Source organism: Hippopotamus amphibius, chromosome 1 (assembly GCF_030028045.1).
Source record: "Hippopotamus amphibius kiboko isolate mHipAmp2 chromosome 1, mHipAmp2.hap2, whole genome shotgun sequence".
In the NCBI taxonomy this organism is placed as follows: Eukaryota; Metazoa; Chordata; class Mammalia; order Artiodactyla; family Hippopotamidae; genus Hippopotamus; species Hippopotamus amphibius.
This window is the reverse complement of record NC_080186.1, coordinates 198,720,452-198,745,619: the sequence shown is the minus strand read 5'-3', so window position 1 is coordinate 198,745,619 and position 25,168 is coordinate 198,720,452. Positions and strand designations below refer to the sequence as shown.

At 40.4% G+C, this 25,168-nt stretch overlaps 1 protein-coding gene across 1 annotated transcript in view; it reads right to left on the bottom strand.

Annotated features, from left to right (window-relative positions):
• Nucleotides 1-1,049: 1,049 nt before the first annotated feature.
• The window catches only part of LIX1 (limb and CNS expressed 1), a 47,337-nt gene continuing 23,218 nt past the window's right edge, over nucleotides 1,050-25,168 (bottom strand). Inside the window, exons 3-6 of the mRNA XM_057703366.1 lie at nucleotides 13,643-13,783; nucleotides 11,371-11,466; nucleotides 3,823-3,900; nucleotides 1,050-1,961 (exon numbers count right to left, since the gene is read on the bottom strand). Coding sequence (XP_057559349.1) covers nucleotides 1,674-1,961; nucleotides 3,823-3,900; nucleotides 11,371-11,466; nucleotides 13,643-13,783 — 603 coding nt within the window. The 3' untranslated portion in view covers nucleotides 1,050-1,673. The remainder of the gene's footprint in view (nucleotides 1,962-3,822; nucleotides 3,901-11,370; nucleotides 11,467-13,642; nucleotides 13,784-25,168) is intronic.

The window sequence follows — 25,168 nt, the reverse complement described above, 5'->3', positions numbered from 1 at the left end:
TCTAATTCCTATTCGGGAATTTCTTCTAGGTGACATTTAGCCTCGCTCTGGGGAAGAATGTGATTTTTTTGTTAAAACAAAATTTTAAATACAATTTATCTAATATCATATAGTAGTACATTTTCAAGGTACTTGAATAGAGCAGATATATAGCTAAATTTTCCCCTGGTGTGAGAAATATGGTATATGAAGTTAATTTTTTATTAACAGGGGGTAATTCCAAGATATATGCTCAATATATGGTACTCAGTATACAGTTTCATGGGGATTCAAGGAGTGACAGTTAGCATTGTCTATATTTAGATATGAAGCTAAACTATCCTAGTTTTGTAAACTTCAGTGTAACTATAATGGTTTTAGCTTACATGAAAGCATTTGCCTAAACAAGAAGAAGAGGAAACCTTATTTAAAATTGAAAAAAACTGTTTTCTTAAATTTGAATTATTGGAGTAAATGCAAGATAATCCTTTCCATGCTAAAAATAGGGAAATATCTATGTGTTTAAAATTGACACTGTTGCCATTCTTAAATCTGAGTGACCAAGAACCATTTAAAAATTGGTTTGTATTTGCTTTTGGTTTTCTAATACGTTGATTGACCCAAGCCATTTTGAAAGAGAGATGGCGTTGGTTTATCCCTTCTTTAAAAAAGATTCCCGTAATTTAAACGGAAAAATGACACTACATTTGAGCTATTGGTGGCTTAAGTTCTTGAACAATAACAAAGACAGCTAATAATTCCTTTTCTCTAATGCATGAGAAACAAATCAAATGTAAATATAAGCACTGTAAAATGCTAATGATTTTTCAAAATGTTTTAACCTTTGAAATGCCAGTAAATTTCCCCATTATAGATATATGACTGAGGTGGCAGAAATAAAAATAAATCAATTTATCTATTTGCAAATTAAAAATGCACATGACTGATTGCAGGACTCATAAAAAGTGGATATTAATTCTTCTTGAGGAATACGAGTGAGGGTACTATCCTGGGTGACATTTATCCCCATATGGAAGAATGGATTTTTAAAAATTTGTATTACTATGACATTTTAAGCCACATTACATTTATATAGCATTTTCATACTATTACCACTTCAAAATCTTTGATAGTGGGATGTCCAGATAAAATTCCCACTGAAGTTTTGGATTACACCTACTAGAGTGTAAGTGATATTACAGTTTACAAAGCTTAGGAAGAAACTCTGACCCCTGGATATTTTTTAAAACAATCCACATGTTTATTTAATCCCAAGTATTTTTTAATTGCTATCATGCTACTTTCCCCAGTCCTGGCTGGTGTTCTTTTCGGGGATGCTACATTGGCCCATTCTTTTATACAACGTATACAGCCTAGCAAGGCACATGTCAGCCAGGCTTCTGGCTGAAGCCAGGCCTGGAAAATTATTTTTCAAACAATCCTGTCTCCATCCTTTCAGTCTGAGGTGGAACCATTGAGAGGGTGTTGGGGAAACTGCATTGAGTGGGATGTTAGATCTTGTAAGGGTCCTGCTGCTCTGAGATTTCTGTGAATGGAATGGGTGGGGAGAATTAGTACAGCCTTCAGGTAGCATCTATAGGTGCTAAAGCCTCTGATGACCTCCTTCAATGAGCTTCCTAATGTTAGAGTCCGGCCTCTGCCCACACCTCAGGGGCGGCTGGGACCTGGCCTTGCTAGTGATAGCCACAAAGGGCCGTCAGGCTCAGCTGATCATCACTGGGTGAGGAATTGTCAGGATCACTGTAGATCTGAGTCAAGGCTAAACTCAGGATTTCTTTCTTTTCTTTGTAAAAACGTAGTTCTTGTCCTGCTTTCCTGGCTTCCTCCAGCTCCCTCAGGGCCATTCGGAGCTCTTGGGAGAGAATTCCTGGTGACTCCCGTTCCTTCATGATCCAGTCCAGGGCCATGTGGCTGCGCATCTTTTCATCTAGGGAATACTGGGAATAGTAGGAGATGACTTCCTGGGAGCCAAGAAACAAAGTCCAGAGCATCAGTAAAGAGCAACAAAGGTACCTGGGCTCATGGCCTTCTGACACCTCGTTTCCTGTGCCTCCACCTGCCCCCCCACACTCACCCATGGGGGTTCTACCAACAACTAAATCTCTCTGGTGTTCACAAACTGAAGCCAAATCCCAGGACATACCTCTTAAAAGAAATAGAGGGCTAAGCTGGTACACAAAGTAGGGTCATTCCAGGTTGAATCAAAACACTACCACCAGGAATGACTCCATAATGTCCACAGAACAGAGCTCTGTCCTCACTAGAAAACGTCTTCCTTTGAAAATGCATTCCTGTAACAATTAATATGAACATTATCTCATTCATTGAACTCTTCTGCCCAGCATTATCTCCTTTGGTAAGATAGAGAGGGAAACAATTATATGGAAGGATTCGGGCAGAACTGGGTTTGGTCACACTCATTGCAGAAAGCAGGAAGCACTGAATCAGGACAAGACTTAGACACCAGGAGAGTCAACTTTCTAATTGCTGTGTTGTTAGCCTAAGGAAGATGACAGACTGAATGGCTCACAGAAACTATGGGAAGGACTTTAAAAGTGTATTATGGAATACAGGCATTATCATCATTGATGTCATAATGGTATCTTCATGTATGTTGTTTCTTACTCTCTCCAAGCAATTAAAAATTAGTTGCTATCTGTCATTTCTCATGTTTAAAATTTGCCAATACATTGTAACGTCATGTGTAAGTCTGATGGACGCACTTAAGAAGATCTTGTGGAGTGGATGCATTGCTTATTTTTATTTTCAAGAACATATGGTATTTATTTATGACCTTAACAAATGAAAAACAATCATGGAAAAGTGTTTATAACCAACCCGGCATATTTCAAAGGCTTTTTATAAAATCAAAGGAAAAGAAAAAATAGCCAAAGCCATTGTCAGCTACTCATTTCTTTTCCATCTTTGACATTTTGAAAGCCAGGCTCTCGAAGCAAAGAACAACTAAAAACTCCTGGGGCTGCAGTGCATGGAAAACTCTTACATCCACCCTCGTATTGCTGACTAGTAGAGGCTTTGTTACTCATACAAATTCCTGTTAGCAAATTCTCACAAAAAAACCTACCATCTTTAAAGTCTAATGTGGTAAAGGAAGAATAAATCTTGAGGGATAGTAAGTGAGAACCATTAAGTGCATGGGAGGGGGTTTGCCTTTACCACTAAAAAAGGGAGAAGGGTGCTTTCCATAGGTAGCAGGGACATAGTGAAATCTTATCACTGAAAAATAAAGAAGAAACTTCCAAACCAAAAAAAACTGGAGTGAATGTAATACCAGGTTGCCCACCTTTATAATCATTTCTGTTGTCCACGGGGGGCATTTGGTGGGGACGAGAAAAATTCTCCCGCTATAACCAACACTACCTGTTCTCACTGAGGAGGTTCAGAAGCAGTGCAGACTCACATTTCTTTCCGCCTTGAAAAGTGGGAGAGGGCACACATTCCAAGCAGGAAGGACAGGTGCATAGAGTAGATTCAGTATTTGACTTAGAAACTAAGTCTGTTTTAATGACCCCTTCATTCTGGCATTCAGTACAGGTACCTAAACCAGTCCTATGCCCAGCCCACATTCTTGAGTGTGCATTTTTGGTTAGTCCCTGATGCAACTGCAACTGGACTGATACATACACACACACACACACTGATACACACACACACACACACACACATATATCCTCTGCTCTTAATAAATGAGGTACTAAATTTAAACAGAGAAAACTTCAAACAAAGGAATCTGTTTGGAAGATGACGAGCCATCTGCTCAGTCCATACAACACAAACCTGTTTTTTATTGGAAAATCTCACCTGTCGGGAACACTTTGTTTCACGAAGGGCTTTTAGGCTTCCGTTCCAGTGCAATAGTTGGAAAATGGTCATAAGCTCCTATAAAACCCAAATACCTGTCATTAGTCTCAAAGCAGAAATGTGAAGGAAAGTGCCTCAGTGATTGCTGAGCAGGGCATAACTCTGATCCCCAACTATATAGGGAAATAGAATACACGATACTGTCAGAACATTTTGAGGCTTTGCAAATACCACAGTCCTAGGCTTCCGGAGCATTTTCCCTTCCCTCCCCTGCCATTAGGCACAAATGATTAAATAATTGACAAATACTTTTCAACATTAAACGTACATATGCTCTGACAATTATACATCCAAGAAGTTATGTAAATACACTAGCATATCTTAGAATTATATATAGGCAAGGCTATTCATTGCATCACTTTTTAAAATTGCCTGAGCCTGGGAATATTTTAAATGTTCATTTTTAAAGGAATGGTTAAATAAAGTATGATCCTGAAGTGTAGCAGAATACAGCACCCCCAAATATACCACTTATGTATATTGATTATTTTGAGCTATAAATACTTTAAAAACTGCAAACACAGGAAGAGGCTTTCTCTGAACTCCTCTGATCTGTCTAAAGACAGATCCTCCAAAAGGAACTCAATTATCATAAATCCCCTCCCCAGGAGTTTCAACAACCAGGGAAGATTGACTCTTATCACAGAAGTAGAAACTGAAGTCCATTCCACACCAGACAAACTCTGTCAAAAACTATCATAGCTCCCATCTATTCTTCTAAGGGCCCATTCATCTTTCTTAAAGATCATTCGTTCTCTCTTGAGAGGCCTATAACCCTTCTCCCCTTTCCCTTTTAAGATGGTATTTAGTCTTGAATTCTAAGCCACCTTGTGGAAGTACTCATTTTTCCCTGGGTATCTCTCACATATACATGAAGTGTACTTCTGTTTTTCTCTTCTTCATCTTTTATTACAGGGGCCTCAGCTAAGAACTCAGAAGGGTAGAAGGGAAATTCTTCTTCCTCCCCTACAACACAGTCATCCCAAATATGCTGCAATCACAAGGGGGGAGAAGGCTCTCTGGTTCTAATATAAAGAGTCTCTATGAGGTGTTGTTAAAATAAAAGCGAGGTGTCCAACATGTACACTGTGTACTACTATTTGATTAAAAAAGAATAGAAGATGCCTATAAGTATTTGCTTATAAATGCCTAGAAGAGTTCTGGCAAGATACAAAAGAATCTGGTAACATGAGTTGCCTCTGGGGAGAAAAAAGGAAGGAGACCTTCCTCTGACATTCTTCTGCACTTTTTGAATTTTGAATCATGTGACAATATTACATATTAAAGAAAACAATTCAAATTTTTTTAAAATTCAGGCCAAAAAATAAATATAAAACATATAATGGACAAACTTCAGAAACTGTCAAATACCCTGAAGTTTATAAATTCAGTCAAGAAAATGCCTTAAAATATGGAGAATAAGGTTGAATTGACATTAAAACCCACCTACAGTTTTCACTTCAATGGCCAGGGTGGAGCACAGCATTAAGTCTTTCTATCAGCATCCTCCTTTTCCTGCATGATACCAAGGGCAAGCTAATGTGTGTTAAACACACTGAAGATTTTATTTTCCTAATCTGATTAGGATTAGCAGTCTTCCATTGAAGTTACCTGCATTTTTTTTTCTTTTTTGATCAGAGAAACATCTACTGTGGATTAGTAGTACAAACCACAACCACATAATTATTAGAAAATAACAATACAATTAAGGAACTTCCTGGTCATAAAACGAGTTATGAAAACTTAATGTTTAGACAGATGTTTTAGGCCCATTCGAAAAAAGTGGACTTTTATTGTCTGTATGTCTGCTTGCTCTGGAAAATGTTTTCACTATGAAAATCAGGAGACACACACTCACTCTGAGATTCCAGTTATCTTAAAATTTTGAGGTAAAATTCAAAGCGATAAGATCATCAGAACAAACAGCACTATTCTCACGTCTAAAATTGCCATTAGAAATGTAATACTTTTCTTCTTTTCAGTTGGGATCCAGTTTGGGATTCTGTATATGTACTGCTGCACAGAAAGCATCCCAAGAACACACAGAGACCTCAGGAAAAGCAACATCATGTGTTTCCATTAGTTAAAATACGACATGGACACCAGCTGAGCTACGCCTCCTGCCCAAACACTGACCTCACTGTTTGCCCAGGGAACCCACCTCTCTTGTGCCTTCTCTCCACTTCTCTCTGCCCCGTCCAGATTTTCACTCTGTCACATCATTATGCTGATTTGGAAAAGAGAGAGTGGTGTGTTCTATAACCAAATCTTGCCTGATCTGGATCTCACCACTATGCTTCTTATAAAAGTAACCCCAGTGACTGAGGAAGATAAATCTGTGCAGCCCTTCTTACTGTCCCCTCAAGCCTCCTCACTGAATGCTTTGCAGCCATACAAATGAATAGGAAAACTCTTTTGGTTCTGGCATGGAATAGTTTCTGTGGTGTTACAGGAGGGACAATATTTACAAATAAAACATTTTGTTTTATGTTTTATCTTAAGACTCCACTTAACTTTTGTATTCGTTTGTCCATTTTTTTAAAGAAGAAAATAAATACCACTCTACTCCTTTCCCCATCCTGCAATCTTCATGTAAAGTTGACAACCCAGAAAGATATACTGAGTTTATTCTGTGGCTTCCAATAACCCTCTTGGCATTGTCCTTGCATCCCTGTGGTCCAGTTTGAGAAACAACCCATTGCCAACAGAGCTCTTAATTCCATCCTCTGACACTTTTGTCTTAGTAATATATTTTTCCCCCAATGCCCTCTCAGCTTTTATTCTTATCTATGCACTAAGCCCCCCATCCAGATAAATTTCTTTCATGCCACTCAGCAATCTTCCTAAGACTTTAGAACCCAACAGTTCTGTGCACAGAACCAGAAATCTTTCCCATGTTTCTCGGCAACCTACATCTCTCAAAAACTTCCCCACAGACACTTGAACTGCTTTTGCCTGCAGGAAGAGGATCATCCTCTCACCCACTCTGGTTTATCTAAATTTCTATTCTATCACCAAGCAGCATTTCCCTCTGCAGTAATACAACTGCCTCTTCTTCACCGTTGCTCTTGTTCCTAAAATCCCCCAGGAAAGATAACCTTCTTTCTGCCTTCTCACATTCTGTCCTGATCTAGTTCTTGCCCTCCTCTCTGGAGATAAGAGTCTCACCATCGTCATATAAAGTACTGTATGTTGAAATATTTCCACATTCTCCCTGTCCCACTTCTTTATTTCCCCTCATATGACCAAGTTCACTATCTTCAAATCTTCCTAAAGCTGTGTGAGTCCTGGGCTCAACCCCGGGAAATCCCTGTGTGCCTCACACGGATTCCATTGGAAATCCTTGCACTATGGCAGACTGGCAAGGAGAGGCTGGCTGTGGACGTCTGAGGATTTGCTTCCTAGTTTCACGGAGACTCCGCACTGTGTGGTCTTCACAGCCTTGTTTTCTACCTGTCGACGCCTGATCACGCTGAAAGGAGTCTGTTTGGTGAGCTATCTGTCCTGCTTCTTCCTCACTGAAGTCTTTGTACTGTTTTTGTTACGTGGGCTGATCGAGAAGCCTGGGTCATCTGGGTGGGCTGACCGTTAAACAAGCAGCTGGCCGAGAGGTGGGGCTGGGACCAGGGTGAGGTGAATGCAGCAAGATCTAAGGGGCGTCACAGAAGCTCAGGGTCTTTTATGTAAGTTTCTGTCTTTATGTAAAATTTGGATGTTTCGTTTGAGTTTTTGCACATTCATTTTGAGTTTTTAAGATACTGCATTATACTATTATTTGCCTTAATTACTGAGTTTTTTGATGCTTGTTTACATTTTGTACTGGAGTTGAATGCCTACGTCTTCTTACCGTAGTCTGGGCCCTTCTGGGGATTTGTCTCAGGGACAAGGCTGGCTTCATGAGCTTGTGATCTGTGCGGTCACACAGGCCCTGAGCCTGGTTTAGTGCTCTGCTGTCTTGAAATTCCTAGTAATTTTTGAACAAAAGGCCCTGAACTTTCATTTGCACTGGCCCCATAAGTTATGTAGCCAGTCCCCCTTCAGCAAAGTAAATTTAAAATCAAACGGTGAATCAAGCCCTGCATTTTCTTTCTCTTCAGGGAAAATTGCAGTTGTAGCTTTCATTCTACAGCTTTTCTGGTTCATTTTGTCATTCATTAAATTGAAACCAACGACAACTGGGCTCTGTCCTCACAGTGCTTCCTGGTGTTGCCTCCTATGAGAAACAATGTTTGGCCTCCCAGCTATTTCTTGGGGAGAAAATGTACACGGCTTCTCTCTGGGACTGTCTGGGAGACTGGCTTGGTTCTGTGATTCATCAGAAATAAGAAAAACAAACAGTGTAAACGGAGAACTTGAAAAACAGGTGGGCACCATCTCCCCACCCAAGAGAATGGATTTAAGAGGAAATTTGTTTATGGGATGAGGTTTTAAAAGGCGACCTGGAGAATTTAGCAAAGATGTAAATAAACAACTCGTCTTTGGATTGCATTAGGCTTCAGAATAAATATATTAACCAGCTTCAGTCAGTCTGCCTTGAATTTGACCTTGACAAGACCCAGTGGCTAGTGCTGCCGCCATCCCACCCTCCTAAACATCAGGCAGTTTTCTCTGTGGTAAGGGGCAGGGCTACCTTAAACAGGCATCCCGCCTTCCCTCCCACGAAGTGAAGGTAAGCAGAAGCCTATCATGTTTCCTCTGAGCTCTGCCTCCTTGACAACCGCCCTGGAAAGCCTGCGGGCAGTCAGGAGACACCAATCTTGTTTTTATATGGTATAGTCATCCGTAGCTAGATACAAACACACATCTATTACCCACCAGGGGTACTGAATTGCTGTGTTGACTGCAAACAGCCCAGGTCTGTGCTCAATTCCCATTATGTGCAGAAACAAGCTGATGCATTTAACCCAGGCCACCAAAGAATGTGTAGGAACCCAGCAGGCAACCTGGAGCTGGCGGAAGGAAGAGGGATGTGCTTCACGGCCCTCCTCCTGGGTTGCCAGCATCCCTGCTGGGAGGAGGGAGTTTGGGTTTTTCCTGCCCTCACATCTTCCTCTTCCTTTGTCCCTCATCCAGCACCCAGCCTCCTTTATGAGAATTTGTGAAGCACTTGCACAGTACGATTGAAATTATTATTTCATGTATTTAAATACCTTACCACACAGACCACACAGAAAACATGCAGCCCATAGCAAGGCAATTAAAGTATTACCAAAAGGTGGTTGAGTACAGCCTTTCATAGTACTTGGATAGAATTTTAAGAATTAAAAACAAAAATCTTGCCTTTCCTATATTTGGCAGACTAACCCACCACATTAAAAATCATTCTTGATTTTTCTGACACTAACTACTAAATCCTATACAAGCCACCTTGTAAGGGGCTGTGTAACATTCATTGTATAATGAAAGACGTACAATATTCTTCTGTCAGGGCTGAGGGAGGGAGGAGTTAAAATAAATGAGGTTGTTCCTTGGGGAATCGCTGTGAGAAATGCTTTATAAATGTCATATTATGTAAATCCCACAAAAAGCCTACATAATGGGTGTCATGATTCTTATTTTATAGATGGGAAGACAGTCTCAGAATGGGTGAATTCACAGGTGGCGGGTGGTAGCGCAGGCTTTCCACGTAGGTCTGTATGATTTTGAAGTTTGTGTTCCTTCTCTTGTGTCATGCTCCTCCCTTTTATTTATTTATTTTTTCTGTTTGACTTTAGATTGTTATGGGAGATTAAACAAAAAAGCCCCTTTACCGTTCCACTCTTTTATTCTATAGCAAGGGTCCTGAAACACAGTGCAGGGGAGCTACCTTGTCCTCAACTGAAGCCTTCAGGTTTAAGTTGTCAAGAGAATCCATCCGGTAGCCTCTGGCATTTCAAGTAAAGCAATCCTTCTTCAGAAATACATATAATAGATAATAGTTTTCAACTTTCACTGAGCATTTACCATATGACAGTAACTCTTCTGGACTCTGTGGCCCCATTTAATATTCACAAGGGCACAGTGAGGTATCACGGCTACTGTTATTGCTACTGTTATTCTTCCGGATTTACATTCAAACGAGGAAACAGATTTAGAGGCGAGCAGCTGAGCCTACTGGAAGCCTGGGCTAAGAACCACTGAGTTGCTGCACGCCCCTGTCTACACCAGAAGGTGACCTTCAAGGTCTCTTCCAAACCAAGACAAGCAACATCAAACGTCAGTGAAACCACAGCCGCTTATGGAGAAACCTGGATGGCTGAGATCTTCCTAGGGCAGGGTGAAGAAAGAGGATTTTTGCTTCAATCAAACAAGAGAGTGGTGAGGAAAATTACTGATTTTTTGAAGTGGGCAGGTGAGACATATCCACCTGAGAAGCAGCTATGCCACTGTAGTCAGGAAAAGAGTTTGAAAGGTACCAAAGATGGTATTTGAAAGCTGGTGGTTTCAGGGCTCAGCTGTAACACCACTGTAAATTATACTATGATGAACATTTGTGTCCATAAAACTTTATATTCTGATTGCTTCTTGGAATCTAACCTGAAAAACAGAAAGCTTGGGGGTAAACTCTCCTTATTATAACATTGCATTTTGATTCCTACTAGCATTGATGTATATGGATGGTCAACTGTATTCAAGTTTAATTTTTTAGAGACCACACTTTTCATTCTCAATCACTACTGAGTTTTTGTCTGCCCAGTCCAATATAGGATAATTGGAGTGTGAACTCAGAAATCAGACTGCCTGGATCTGAACCCTGGCTGTGCCATTTGCTAAGCTATATGACATGCTTCCTTCAGTGGTGACATGGGGATAGGAAATACTCATATGTTTATTGTGAGGGCTAAATTATGGAAGTTGTTAAACGCCTAGCACAGTGCCAGACAAAGTAAGCATCCAATGAGTGTTAGCTGCTATTATTCTTATTGCTATTACTATTAATATAATTATTTAATTTGCAAATAACAGGTAATATAGTTCCTCAGCTCTATTATTGTCTGTCAGCACTGGAATGAAAAGGATTGCTAAATGTTTTGATTTAGCTAGCAGTAGGAGATGGCAGATCTTGTTTAATAGAAATACCATAACTGAGGGGAAAGTTGTTTTATATACATTGCAAGCACCTTCGTCCATGACTTCTGAAAATTAAGAACCAAATGGTCACAACCAACACTTCAAACTGATTCGGTTTAAGGGAGAGCTTTATACAGAAAAGCTGGTTAAATGTTAACAGGGTCATAAGATGGTAACGTTCCCCACCTGTTTCTTAGCTTGTCTTTTACTTTCCTTTAAGAGAGCAAAGATTGTGCCTTGTTTGCTTGTTTGTTTTAGCCTACTGAAGAGTGGTTAAAAAGGGAGCAGAGCGCTGGATTCCAGGAGGGTTAAATTAAAATGACCAAAACAAAAAAAAGAGTAGATAATTGGGACAGGGGCTGTTAGTGATAAGAGTGGCATGCTCCCGGGCTTCTGGGGGTTGTGGAGCGAAACAAACATGTGGCGGGAAGCAGGTACCTGAAATTCCAGCATGGTCTTCCCCATGTTTGCCTCCAGCATGTAGTGATAGGCTCCGATGCTGGTGCTGGGGTCGTCCGCGTCATCCAAAGTGCCCTTGGTAAGGAAGCAGAAAAGGAAAATATCATGGATTTTTCCTCCTCGTCTTTGGGTGGTCATGAATTAATCCTTCTATTAATGGTGTATTAATCATTAATAGAAGGCCCACAATGAGCCTTCTATTGCCCTAACCCTTCAAGGGTGCATCCTACAACTGTCTCCAGCCGATTTGGGATAAAATCCTTAATCTCACCATCACTCATAGGAAAGAGGATTTTGTAATCAATTTGAATCTAGCGTTTGATTAGAATGTTAACTGATTATATACTCAAAAAGAATAATTATCCCAAAGCAGAAATTCCTGTATCTTTCCACAGAGTTTTTGTTGGTGATGGCATTAATGTTTGAGCAGCGGCCCTCTGAGGATGCTTTCATCCATTATCGAAATCTTGAAATGCTGGCTTGCTCCATCAGATTCCAGTGATCACCAAGCAAATTATATAATAGGGAAAAATCCTCCAGTTGTATGGACCATTCATATTTTACCACCATGATTCTTAATGGGAGCTTTTCATAATATGCTGGTATTCAGCCTGGAGACATGGATTTTGGTTTATAGTGTTTCACTTCTGGACCACTTAATCTTAGGAAGCAAGGTGGGTGGGTGATGGGAAGAAATGAAATTCCCCTTCAATTTGTTTAGGGGGAGTGGCATTGAAAATGCTAACATGAACTTTGGAATGACATTGGGGCCTGCCCTTCAATATCTCATGGTCTTGGATTCTTGGGAAGGTGGGCAATGGCTTTGTGAGACTGAACAAACAACTGCCAGCATCAGATAGCACCAAATTTATAGCTTTTGAATGCAATAACATTAACACACTACTGCTGAAATATTTATGTTGGCTTTTTAAATATCCCAGAGGAAATCCATCGAGAAGCCTGCAAGCCATATTTATTCTCCTTCCTTAGAAATTTCCATGAAAAAATGATAAATTACATTTACACTGAGAGCCCCTCCCTACTCCTGAGTAAATTCCACACATATAAATCAGGCATCATTTTCCTAACTTCTCTTCCTCAAAGGCACTTGAAATTTACAGGGCAGGAAAATAAAGGCTTCCTTTCATCCTCAGAGCAGATACAGACCAGAGCTCCCTGAGATCTCTCTGCCAGGACGACCACTCTCTGTCCCCGCCTCCCCTCTTATCTCTCCTCTGCCTCATAAGAGCCTTTTTGCGGTGGAAAAGTGGCAAAAAGGTTACAGTTAGTGTGATAATGTCATCTTCATTATCAGTAGCTTCTCCAGCAACAGAATCTTTACAGTCAGATAAAGAGAATCAGAGAATGAAAATCTCAGATGGGGTTGATCCACGCTAAAGGTGAAGTCAGGAAGTGGCTAATCCCTTTGGTAATGCCAAGATTCTGCACTTGAAGGACACTCAGGGAGACACCTGCCCCAGTTGAGACCCAAGGCTTCCTCCATGCTTAAAATGGTCTATAGTTTGGAGGTACGAGGATCAGGAGTGCCAAATAATTCATGGGGCAAATCATCTACTATAGTTCTAGACTGCCGAGAAAATGTTCTATCTAAATTTCTAAGACAGAGTTTTTGGCTCTCAAAGCACTTTGCTTTTAATTACGTCCATTACAGAAATTTCCAAAGCTCTCTGAAAATAGTAGTTAATATTAAGTGTGATAATTCTAACAGCTAACAAATATTGGGCATACGGCTTTTCCCACCTCTAAGCAGTCAGCATTTCTTTAAAAACACAGACTGCGGGACCTCAAGCTAGCTGGGGAATTGGCACTTTTAAGCACTTCAGATAACTTTTATGATTAGTCAAGTTTGGGAAAAACTGAGCTTCATCTCTAGGTTAAAGCAGTATTCAACTGGATGCATTCTCAGGCCCTAAAAGAATCAGTGCTCCTCAAACAGCAAACATTCAAATAAACAATCAAGGTGGATAATTTGATCCACCTTGATTTAAAGCTTGATTAATTGTGATCCGGGGAGACTAAAGAATATTGCTGAGACATGGAATAGAGAGCTGGTTCCAATATCATGATTTCCAATCCAAATGTTCTTTCTGCTGAAAATTAATGATTTAATGGCTTAAAAATAAAACCTGCACAATTCTTAAAGAACTCGTTCACATTAGCATCTCCCAATATTCAAATGCCTCAGTACTCTCAGTACAGCCAGCTCCTCCCTTCCCTGGTGGGTACTCACGCTGGTGGAGGCAACTGCTTCCTGCACACTCTCCATAATGAATTCCTTGGTGATCCTGCGAGAGGGCAGCTCATTGAAGAGGGAGTTGATTAAGGCCACTTTAGCTGCATCCCGTCTGGCCTCAGCTCTACTTAAGCAGTACTTAAGAAGGAAAGGAGAAAGGAGTCATTAAAGAATTCAGCATCTCACCATTTTGCCCCATCTCAATGGGTCTCTGGACATTTCTATTTATACATTTACTGTCTGCATCTATTCTTCCATACCCATTGCTAATCCCCTGAAGATCATGCAGATTTTCTTTCAGCCTTAGAGCCCATGCAAATGTCTTGGTTAGTCTTCAAATGTTTTTGTCTTATTTCATAGTCATTGAATGTCTACTATGTACCAGAGGCTTTCATACTCTGTTAATAAATAATAACAAGAGTAAAGATGGCTACTATTCTGTGCAAGGTGATTGCATTCATTATCAGGGCCGTCCTCAAATCCTTATTTCAGAGAAAAAAAAAAAAAGGAAAGAAAGCAAATAGGAGACACTTTTAACACAATAATTAAAATCACAGTCTGGAGTCAGATTCCTTAGGTTCAGAACCCAACTCTGGGACTTACTAGCCGAAAGACTCTGGAAAATTAGTCTTTCTGTGCCTCAATTTCCTCCTCTGTAATTGGGACACCCTGTGTCACAGGGTGGAGGATAGCCTGAATAAGTCAATATAGAGAAAGCACTGAGAATACCCAGCACATGGTAACACTCTATGAGAACATCTCAGGCTTATACTTTTTAACCTTCAGGTTAGGACAAAAGGGCTGCTGTCAAAATCTATTGTTTTTCCTTTTCCAGCATTTATTCCTCACCGTCCTTCTAATGATAGTTCCTTCATTTTCTGGAGGTCCACCTTTTCTACCTTGCTCTCAAGCCACGCAATTTGGGTGGGACAGGATGTTTGGCCTTCCTGAAGTTTGGCCATAGGCAGCCTATGATTAGTAACTCACACACACAAAAATTTATTTTTCCCCTATTTAAAACTGCTCTCAATCCCCTTAGCCTGGCTTTCCTGTGGCTCACATGGGTCTGCTCTATTTATCCCGATTCTTTTCTGTTCTGTCTCTTTTCTTACCAACTCTTCTTATTGAAGTTCTGGTTTGGCATGGACCCTGGGGGGTCCAGATAGAGGATGAAGCCCTAGGAGAACTGCACTGTCCCTGGAGCTCACACCTACTGGAGGACCTCAGGGTGTGATGGCCTCTCTCTTACAGGCTCCTGGGAACTGTTTAGGGTCCTAGACCCTACTCCAGGACTCCTAGTGGGAAACAAGCCCCAGGAAGAGAAGCCCAGGCCTGCGTCCTAGTCAACAGGTAGCCAGGCACCCCTGCCTCTACCACTCAGTGACTATGAGACCTGGGCTGCCTGATCTTATTTCCAGCTTATTTCCTCACTAGACAAATGGGAAGATTAGGCTCCCTGGTCTCCAAGGCTCCCACTACCTAGAATGCAAGATCCTCAGAATCAGTAGTCCTTGGTGACTGATGTCAAAGAAAAGGGAGAGTACCAAAGACTCCACTTCATTTTGTGGCTTTATGCCTCAAGGGCTTGGTAGCACCACTGGGAAAAAGTCAAACCCTTCTAGTTTGCTTTTAGCACATTCCCGCCTCCACCTCTTCTGCCCCATAGCTGACCATCCCTGCACTAATCCAAGAACACTCCAAATTCATGCTCTCATGTCCTCCAGAGGCCGCCTCTTCTCTCCACCTCCACAGACCCAGTATGAGTCACCTCAGGCCCTGGCCCCCTCTAATACTCCTCCTGTGACCTCCCTCCAAGAACAGTTGTGACTATTAGTGCAATGATCCTGTACTTGACTATAGATTACCTCTTGCTCTTCTCCCAACCTCTGGGCCTGGGAAGTACTCCTTATATACTCCTTGAGCATCCTCCAGAGTGCTAACTCCCAGGGTCAGCTCTTGGAAGCTCTCATATATGGTTAGTATGTGGGCAAAGTAATGACAAGACTTGTGAAATGGTAGGAACATGTCACCAAGGAGGATAGAATAAACATGTGTCAGGAGCCTAACAAAACAGAATAATTGAAGGCAGCTATTTTAACTTAAACAACACAAAGAAATTTCCAATATTTCCTTTAAAGGAACAATGGAGCTAAAGTTCTAAATATGTATGTGGAAGGTGGTTTGGGCTTTTTCTCCTTAGTGTTGAATGACAAACTAGAAGGCTTTGGGGCAGCTTCAGGCAGCAAAGCCCTTCAAGGTTTAGACCTTTCTCAAGGTTTAGGCTAACCGGGGGTGGGGGGATTGGGGGAATTAGGCAGATGGGTTGTCTTTGCATTATGACATTGAGTTCTGAGTCAGAAGTCTTTCACTGAAGCTTGGGTGCCACCTCTTCCAGGAAGCTTTCCCTGACCACTCCCAATTGCAGGCTGGGAGGACCAGCATCCATTAGAGCCACACACCACACTATCATGTAACTGTCTATTAGTCCTCTGCCCCCCAGTCTGAGGCTGTGAGCAACCTAAGGGCAGAGTCTGTGACTTAATCATCTCTGTGTCTTTGCACCTGCAGCATAGTTTGTTGAATGAATAATTGAGTGCAGCCTAGGAAATTCAAACGCAGGTCACTAAAGCGCCTGACAAAATATTCAAGAAATCCTCTTAAAGAAGAGAATTCAAGATATATACATATGACTTTAAAAAGTTCCATTTCAATACACCCTTTATAGTATTCATAACCAAGGAATATAAAAATATACTAATATGTGAATTTCAGAGGGAAAATTGGCCATTAAATTCAGACATTCTGAGAGTACTATTTTTGCCTCAGTGTAGGATATGTTTATTATTCTTTGGAAAATCAGTTCCCCATTAAAAAGCAAACAAAGTTTTTGCAAATATTACCTGACATCTGTAAAAGCAGCTCATTTTAATAGGAATTTGCTGTATGAAATCTATAATAATGCCATTGGGGTTTTAGAATTTAGAGAATTAGATTCAGATCTGGGCACTCTTAAGAAACTTTATGTAACTTTCTATCTAAATAATAGCAATTTAAACCATCTTTCATAGAGAGAGACCTAGTAAACACTACTTAGATAAAAGAAGCTATCTATTTTAAATAAGACCAGCTAAGTACTAGATCAAAGGCGCCACATACATTTACAACCAAATGGCACTGCTTCTGAGATCAAAGTGCTGCAGGGCTGAGAGAACAGAAAGAGCCTTTACCCAGAAAGCATGGAAAAGGACTATAAGACTTAACCAATATCGAGATTTTAAAGCAGACACATGTCTTTACTTATTTTATTGTTTCAGTGTACAGAACCTTTGGTTAAAATGGGGGAGAAAGTGTACCAATTAATAAGTACATAAAATAAAATAAATTCTGAGCCATCAAAGGCTTTTCTTGCTATTGTTCTTTGCATTTCTGAAAGACAAGCACTTCAAAATGTCTATAATGTTAACCAGCCGCTTTCTTTTAAATTGTGGAGCTACAAATCCAAGCCAGTAAAGCTGCATATTTTTCTTTAGGGATCTTTTAATGGGAACTTTCAAACCATAAGGACCTATGCTTGGACAAGAAACTTAGCCAAAAGCAATCTACTTGGCAAATCTAAATCAGAGTGTGGATTCTGCTTTAAGAATAGGCACTGTTAGAGTTACCATCAAACAGTGGGAAATGCTGCAAGAAAATAAAATACGATAAGTGGCAGGACGTTTTATTGATGTGTCCAAACTGGTCGTCAAAGACATCAGTTAGGGAGTGAATGAAGTATGATGTTATTTCAAAGCAACTTCCTGCTGGAATTAGACTTCCCAGGTTGTATAGTTTATTCTTGCTGTTTTTCAGCCAGACCCCAATCATAAATACAGATTTGTAAACCATGCCTTATCCGCTAACCATTCTTACTTGTTAATATAGAGAGACAACTTCTGTCCTTTGCACTTGTGAAAGTACAGAGCTGGAATATTTGATAGTTAAGATTTTACTAAAGTCAGCTGTGGATTTCTTTGGTATGTGGTGCCACATGCTTTTCAAGTGGCTAGCAGACCCCACTCAGACGTTTATCTTGATGCTTAGATGCCTTTCATTTGCTGGTAGATTATAAAACACTATAATCATTTCAAAGCCTCTCGGCTCTAAAATGAAAGCCAAAAAAATAAAAAAGAGCATCTGTGGCATTGCTCAGGAAAACCATTTAAAGGCGCTGGTAGTCAGCCTCTGTGATAACCCCCAGTGATCTCTACCTCCTGGTATTCACACACTTGTGCAGTCCCCTCCCATACTGTTCAGGGTTGGTCTCTGCAACCAACAGAATATGGCAGAAGCTATTGATATGAGGTTATAAAAGACACTGTGGCTTCTGTCTTGGTCACACTTGCTTCCTCTATGGGAAGAATCAGCTGCCATGTTGTGAGCAGTCCTACTGAAGGGCCCACATGGTAAGCGAGTAACTAACACCTTCTGCCAACAGCCTTCTGAGTGAGATTGGAAGCAGATCCTCCAGACCCGATCAAGACTTCTGATGACTGTAGCTCCAGATGATAGCTTGCCTGCAACCTCTGGGAGACCCTGAGCCAGAACTACCCAACTAAGCTGCTTCCAGATTCCTGATCCACAGAAACAGTGTGAGACGATGATGAGTTTTGAGGTCATTTGTTAGCCAGCCATAGACAGCTGATACAAAGGCTTTGCTCACGTCAGGTAATTGGGAACTCCCTCAGCCCACCCTTGAGGGTGAGCTCACTAACAGTAATCCTCATTGCTCACTCTATATGCTGTGTGCTGAGCTAAGCACCTTATGTGGATAGTCACATTTAGTTATAGCACAAACCTATGAGGTTGGTTTTGCTGTTATCCTTATTTTTCCCACAAGGAAACAGAGGTTACATATCCCAAGGTCATACAACTTAAAAAGTTACCGAAACAAAATTAAACCCCATGTCTGTCTGGCTTGAGAGCCCAAATTTTTAACCATGACACTATTCTGCTTCTCACAGAAATGGTCACCCATCTTGGAATAGAGAAGATATATAATTTGGCTAAAGTCTCCCAGCATTCTCCAAATCAGTACAGTTAGCCCAAGCTCCAACTTTGATATTCCATGGGTCATGTTGACATAAGACACCAAGTGTATCTTCCACATGATGAACTCAACTTCTTTTAGAAGAAAAGGCCAAGGCTGCACTCTAGAGCCCTTGAGTCACAATTACTGAGCCCATGTGCCACAACTACTGAAGCCTGTGCACCTAGAGCCTGCAACAAGAGAAGCCACTGCAATGAGAAGCCCGAGCACTGCAACAAAGACTAGCCCCTGCTCACCACAACTAAAGAAAGCCCGTGTGCAGAAACAAAGACCCAAAACAGCCAAAAATTAAATAAATAAATTTATTGAAGAAGGAGGAGAAGGAGGAGAAGGAGGAGGAGGAGGAGAAGAAGAAGAAGGAGAAGGAGAAGGAAGAGAAGAAGGAGGAGAAGGAGAAGGTGGAGGAGGAGGAGGAGAAGGAGGAGGAGAAAAGAAGAAGAAGAAGAAGGAGAGGGAGAGGGAGAGGGAGAGGGAGAGGGAGAAGGAGAAGAAGGAGAAGGAGAGGAAGAGGAAGAGGAAGAAGAAGAAGAAGAAGTACATAGTTGCAAGAAACTGTGCTCAATGATGCGAAGCATGTGCTGACGATTATACTAATACCTCTTTCCCCCTGCTGTCCTTTTGATGCTTTCCTCCATCTGGACTATAGGGAGAAGCAACATAGAGAAAGACCAACTATGACTAGACCAGAAGATCAAACGTCATCCCCTGTTGGAAGTTTCTCATGCTGGCTGGAAGTGATCCCTTGATTAAGTATGGAGCCAAGAGAATTGGGAGTTTTACTACATACAATTGCTCAACAATTTTAAGATGTGTTTGGTAACTCTTCAAGAGCAAAAGTCATTTCAATTAAACTTCCCCAGCTCCACTGGATAAGAAATTCTCCCAAGACCAACTCATTCTGGCTCTGTATCTTATTTTTGGATGTTAGATCATTGACAAGCTACTAGGAGCCTACAGGGTACACTATGAAGATCATTGCTAAGCCTAGGCCAGGAGTCCAAACCAATAGTTCAAAAACTTTAGTATTCATAGTAAGATCACCTGGGGAATTTGCTAAACATGCACATTCCCAGGCCTCAGTCTGACCTACTGAATCAAGTGTCTCTTCAGATGGATCACAGTGGGGGTCTGCATTTTAACAAGCTTTCCAGGTGATTCTGAGGCAGGTGGATCCAGGACTATTCTTAGTGGAATGTTGCTCTAGCTTCTGTCTCTTCTGTGTCTCATGTCTAATTGGCAGGGGCAGAACTAGGTTTTGTGTAAGCCTGAAGCTTACACAATTTGAGGGACTTTGAGAAAAACAATATGAAATCACACATTAAAAAATTGGCATGTGGAGTGGAAGGAGCCTATGTAGAAGTTCCATTGGCTTCATGGTTGAAAGGGAGAACTCTCTCCTCTACTATACTAAAATACTCTACGCTTCTATACTCTGGTCACCAAATGTGTGGGGTTCCCTGCCCGCCCCCGCCCCGCCCGTACCAACTGATTCTCTGATACCAGCTGGGTATCCTACAATTTAACTCAATTCTGAAACTGTCACCTGGAGATAGCACCAGACTCCACAGATTAATGACTCTGTCCTACAAGATGACCCCACTTCAGACACTAATCACCTGTGTTTCTGACCAACCAGCTGAAAACGACAGATTCCCACAACTCCCCCTTCTGCTTCCATCATTTGCTGGAACAGCTCACAGAACTCATGAAAACTATTTACTTATTAGATTATTGATTTATTATGAAAGGATACAACTTAGGAACAGCTGGAGAAAGAGATGCATAAAGCAAGGCATATAGGAAGGGGCTCAGAGCTTCCATGCCCTCTCCAGGAAAACTACCCTCCCAGCACCAGCAACCTAGAAGCTCTCTAAATCTTATCATTTAGGACTTTTATGGAGGCTTCATAACATAAGCATGATTGATTAAATCTTTGGCCATTGGTGATTAAGTCAATCTTTAGCTCCTCTTCCTTACCAGGAGATCAGAGGTTGGGGCTGAAAATTCTAACCTTCTCATCATAGGGTTGGTTCTCCTAGCAACCAGGCCCCATCTCTAGGAGCTTCCCCAAAAGCCACCTCATTAACATAAACCCAGGTAGGGTATAACCCTTTATTTGTTATAAATAATTAAAGATACCTTTATCACGCCTATCACTTAGGAAATCCCAGGGGTTTCGGGGGCTGTTGGCCAGGAACCAGACCAAATATATGTGTTATTATAAACCACAATATCACAATGGTATGATCACCTCTGCTAACATCAAACATACTAATTTCTCACTAGAGAAATTACTTCTACACGAAAGTCAAGGACAGCAGCATTCAGGTTAAAAAAAAAGCCTTTATGACTGTTCCTCTAAAATAGGCCCTTAGGAAGTATATAAGCACTCCTAACTTAACTAACTGAGGTCTCAATTTTCCTTTTTGCTCAGCAGCTTTTCTTTCTTCCATGATAATTTTCCATATGTCGCACTATGCAACAGAAGAATTAAAGTAAGATTGATTTGTGGGTCAGTAGGCTGTTCTGAAATAAAATAGTGGCTAATCCATTTTTTAGGATGTACAGAAATTCTTCACTTAATTGAAATAAAATTTTGGTAGTCATGTACAGGTCGTAAATGTAGAAATGCCTAATAAGATACTAGTTTTATTGTTCATACTTGATAACAATAAAAATTGAAATTATTATAAGTGTGTTACTGTTCACAGAAACATTTTCTAGCCAGGATGACACAATTTATACTCTGAACAGTAACTTTCCTGGTAGTCCTCATTTTATTGATAGTTTTTTCCATGCTTTGTGTCAGAACATGTACTAAGTGGCTGTTTCTGGACACTAAGATTTTTCTGTCCATACATCCCAACTACAATGCTTTCTTTAGGAAAGCATGTGGAAAGACATTAATATAAGTGACTTTTCTCCATCTTAAACAAACAACAGACTTCTTAGAATTTTTCATATTTGCATTTTAAAGACATCGAGAAAAATAAAGGTCTGCGGATCTTAATGTATAAAACCGAGCTAGGTACACTTTATTCTGTGCCTACCAATGGTAGCCTAGGAGTTGAAAAGTGGTCTGTAAGGATCAAGGTTTTTTGAATAAGACACATCATGTATTATACATTTGACAGATTGTATCTACATGCAAACAAAGCTGAAGATGCCATCTTCCCTGGGACCAAGGGCAGGTCAGCATTATTTAGGTGGCATTTGCTCAATAGCACATTGGACCCAAGGGGCTCTTCCAAGCTGGGAATTTGCAGGTGGCAAAACCAAATAAACTGACTCTGTGCAAGGTGAGAATTCTTGCCCAGATCCTTTAGGCTGTCAAGTCTGTCATTCAGGTGGTTGGGAGTGTTTTGCTTTTGTGGCTCAGAGTCCAAGTTTCAGCAATTGACTTGCAGAGTTTGTGTGTACAGCCTGCCAGCTCTGGTCAGTGTCACCAACACCTCAGTTTCATCCTGACAGCAAGTCATCGCACAAAGAATGTCACAAACCAGGCCCTGATGCTAATTGTCCCCCTTTCAGTTCTTTAAGACCTCAACTGTCCAGGTCTAAGCATGAACATCTATTTGCATGTGTTCCAATTTATCTAATTGTAGATATATTTGCCTTTTTTCCCCTTCCAGATGGTGATGTGAAAAAGGGCAACCGTTGAGACTCAGTCACCCAAGTTAATATTGTGTCTCTTTCTCTGTAGGTCAAGCTGGCTGCAAATACATTGGGAACAATTTGGAGCTCTGTGTGTGCTGGGAATAGGGGTCTTTTCTAGGTATGGGGGAGGGGAACTGGTCTGGGAGTCCAATTTTCAGAGAAAACTCACCAGTTCCTGTCAACTGAAAGAAACGTTTCATGCACATGGTGGGTCATAATGTTATTTTTATAATATAAACCACCTGGCTTCCTCCTCGTTTACCGCTGCCACAAATGCTATTCTACACACATACCTAGACTAGGGTCCCTGGTAACTATTACAAAACCATGTTGTATTTTGCTCCTTGAGGTTTTTTCTTTTCCCTTTTTTCTTTTCTTCTTATTCTTTTTTCAAGTTAAGGTGAAGATAAGATGAATTGATCAGGGCTCAAAGTTTTGGTTTATTTTTATAGTTGCTTTGATGTAAAAGGACTTGGCTCTGATTGCACGGAGAGGGATGGGGTGGGGGTGGGGGAAAGATGGAGTCAGCTTTTCTTCCTCACTCAGCAGCTTGTGAGACAGTGAGCATCTTCCTCGAGTTTATCAGCTAAGGCCTGGAGACTCCCCTGGAGATTGTCCCAAGTCTATTTACCATGGAGCCTCTTCCCGAGTGTTCCTTTCACTATATGCTGCTGTTCTATTTGGAACAGCAATATATGAATATCTCTGTTCACTTTGCTTGATTAAAAAAATTAAAGTTAGGAAAGGGTTCTGGAGAATAACTAGGTCTCATTAAAACAATATGCACTTCCAGTTTCATGGGCAAGCCATTAAAGCCTGATCATTAGCTGACATGTGACTTTCAAATGGGAGGCGATTTTAACTAACCTTCCTATCTTTGAGTCTCATTAATTGCAAAACAGGATGCTTTCCTGTGGAGATTTCTACCAGGAAATACCTCCTTTAGAAGTTAAGTTACATTGCATAGCATGTTTTGTGTCTGCGTCAAGGTATACAACTCTAGAGACAGAGAAGAGGTCATGGCTGATTTCAAACAGTAATAGTTGGCATTAAAACAGCATTAGTGAAAGGCAGTAGTCTCAATTTTATGGCAGGAACTAAATCTCTCTTTGGAGCATGGAATGTTAAAGCTAGACCTTATTTAATAATCAGTAAAAGAGAGCAATACAATTCCATTTAGCCAAGTCTATGAATTAATCAAATTTTCTCTTAGTCCTTCTCTCTTGGGAAAAACTTTATTTTATAAACTTAGTTTATTGTGATTTAAATATACTTTTAATTCCCTGGACTTTGAAAAGAAGAATCATGCAATGCATGAAATTATAAAACGTGTTTTATATCTGATAATACAGGTGAAGTGTGCTTACTGCCTTAAAAGTAACTAAAACAAAAGAAAATTAGACACCCTCATTCTTCTTTTAGGTAGTGTGTACCTTAGAAAAGTAGTTTTTCCAGGTGTCTTCACAGGCAAAGGCTTTGGTTTGAAAACCAAGTGGCATAAAAATGGAAGGCCTTTCAGAGACAGTGCTTTGGAAGAAACTCATCAGCTCTGTGTTCCCTCTCACTTCTCCCAACTGTTCAACCCTGTTACACAATGCCAAATACCGATTGAAAATGAAAAAAAGTCAATCAACAGCTTGCCTATGGAAATATTAAATGTCTCAATGTCACGGGGTGCCTGGCATGATACAAACAGCCTAAGTACCTGACCCCAGTGTTTACCACTTGTTTTTCTGTAAAGCAATCTTAACAATAATAATAAAACACATGAAAAAAAAGTATGATACCTCAATGAATTAGTGTTCTACACTTCAAATAAATCAAGGTATCACATCGGTGTTTTAGCCAGAAGATACATGTTTTACTCAGTCACAACTTGTGGACGTAAATAATCACATGGTGTAGTACTATACTCAAAGGAATATTTTTTTACCTTTTATTCCGAATAAGAATAAAATTCATTAATCCAAATCATTCTAGCAGACTATAGAAGACCACATCACTGGCTTGAAAACAAAACTTGAATCACAAACCTTTTAATCAAAATATAAAATAAGAGAAAATAATTAAGTTCCCCTTTAGGATTTGGAAACAAAAACAGCTGCTGAAACAATGAGTGACTTTCCTTCTGAGTTCATCAAGAAGGGAGCCAGACGTTGATCTGATGGCTCTTGTGTTGTTCTTATTGTAAAAAATGGAAATTACTGCAAGTTTTCATGGTCACAATATGTGGCTAGGGAAGGATTAACTGCTAGGCAAAAATGGCATAGAGAAAATACGTCCAAAATTCATGAATTCCTACTTAATGACTGTAATATTAGAAGACAGTTTCTTTTATAAAGGACACAATAAGCACTAATGTGTTTCAGTATAACTTTCTAAAAGAAAAATAATTTAGTAACAATTGATCATTTTATTTATTGTTTAGAAATTCAAAAATGAATATTTTCATTTCTGTTTTTCTATACCAAAATAGTTTATGAAGGCATGGTTAAAAGGCAGGGTTATGGCTGCTTTCTTTCTCTCTGGCTCTCTGTTTTTTTCAGGTTGTGGCGTCAAAACTAACTGAAAATTCTTTAATTAGTCTTCTTGGACACAAGCCTCCCATTTACTTCAGTGGGAGGTTTCTTTGCATAAAACCAGTGGTTTGTGTCCACCAGAGCCTTTTGACTGCTTTCCTTTGATTAATCAGAAAACTAAAGCTCAGTCTGAATACTACTTTTCTAAAGAATGAATGAGCATAATCTCTTACAGCTTTCATGAACCCGAAGGATTAATCC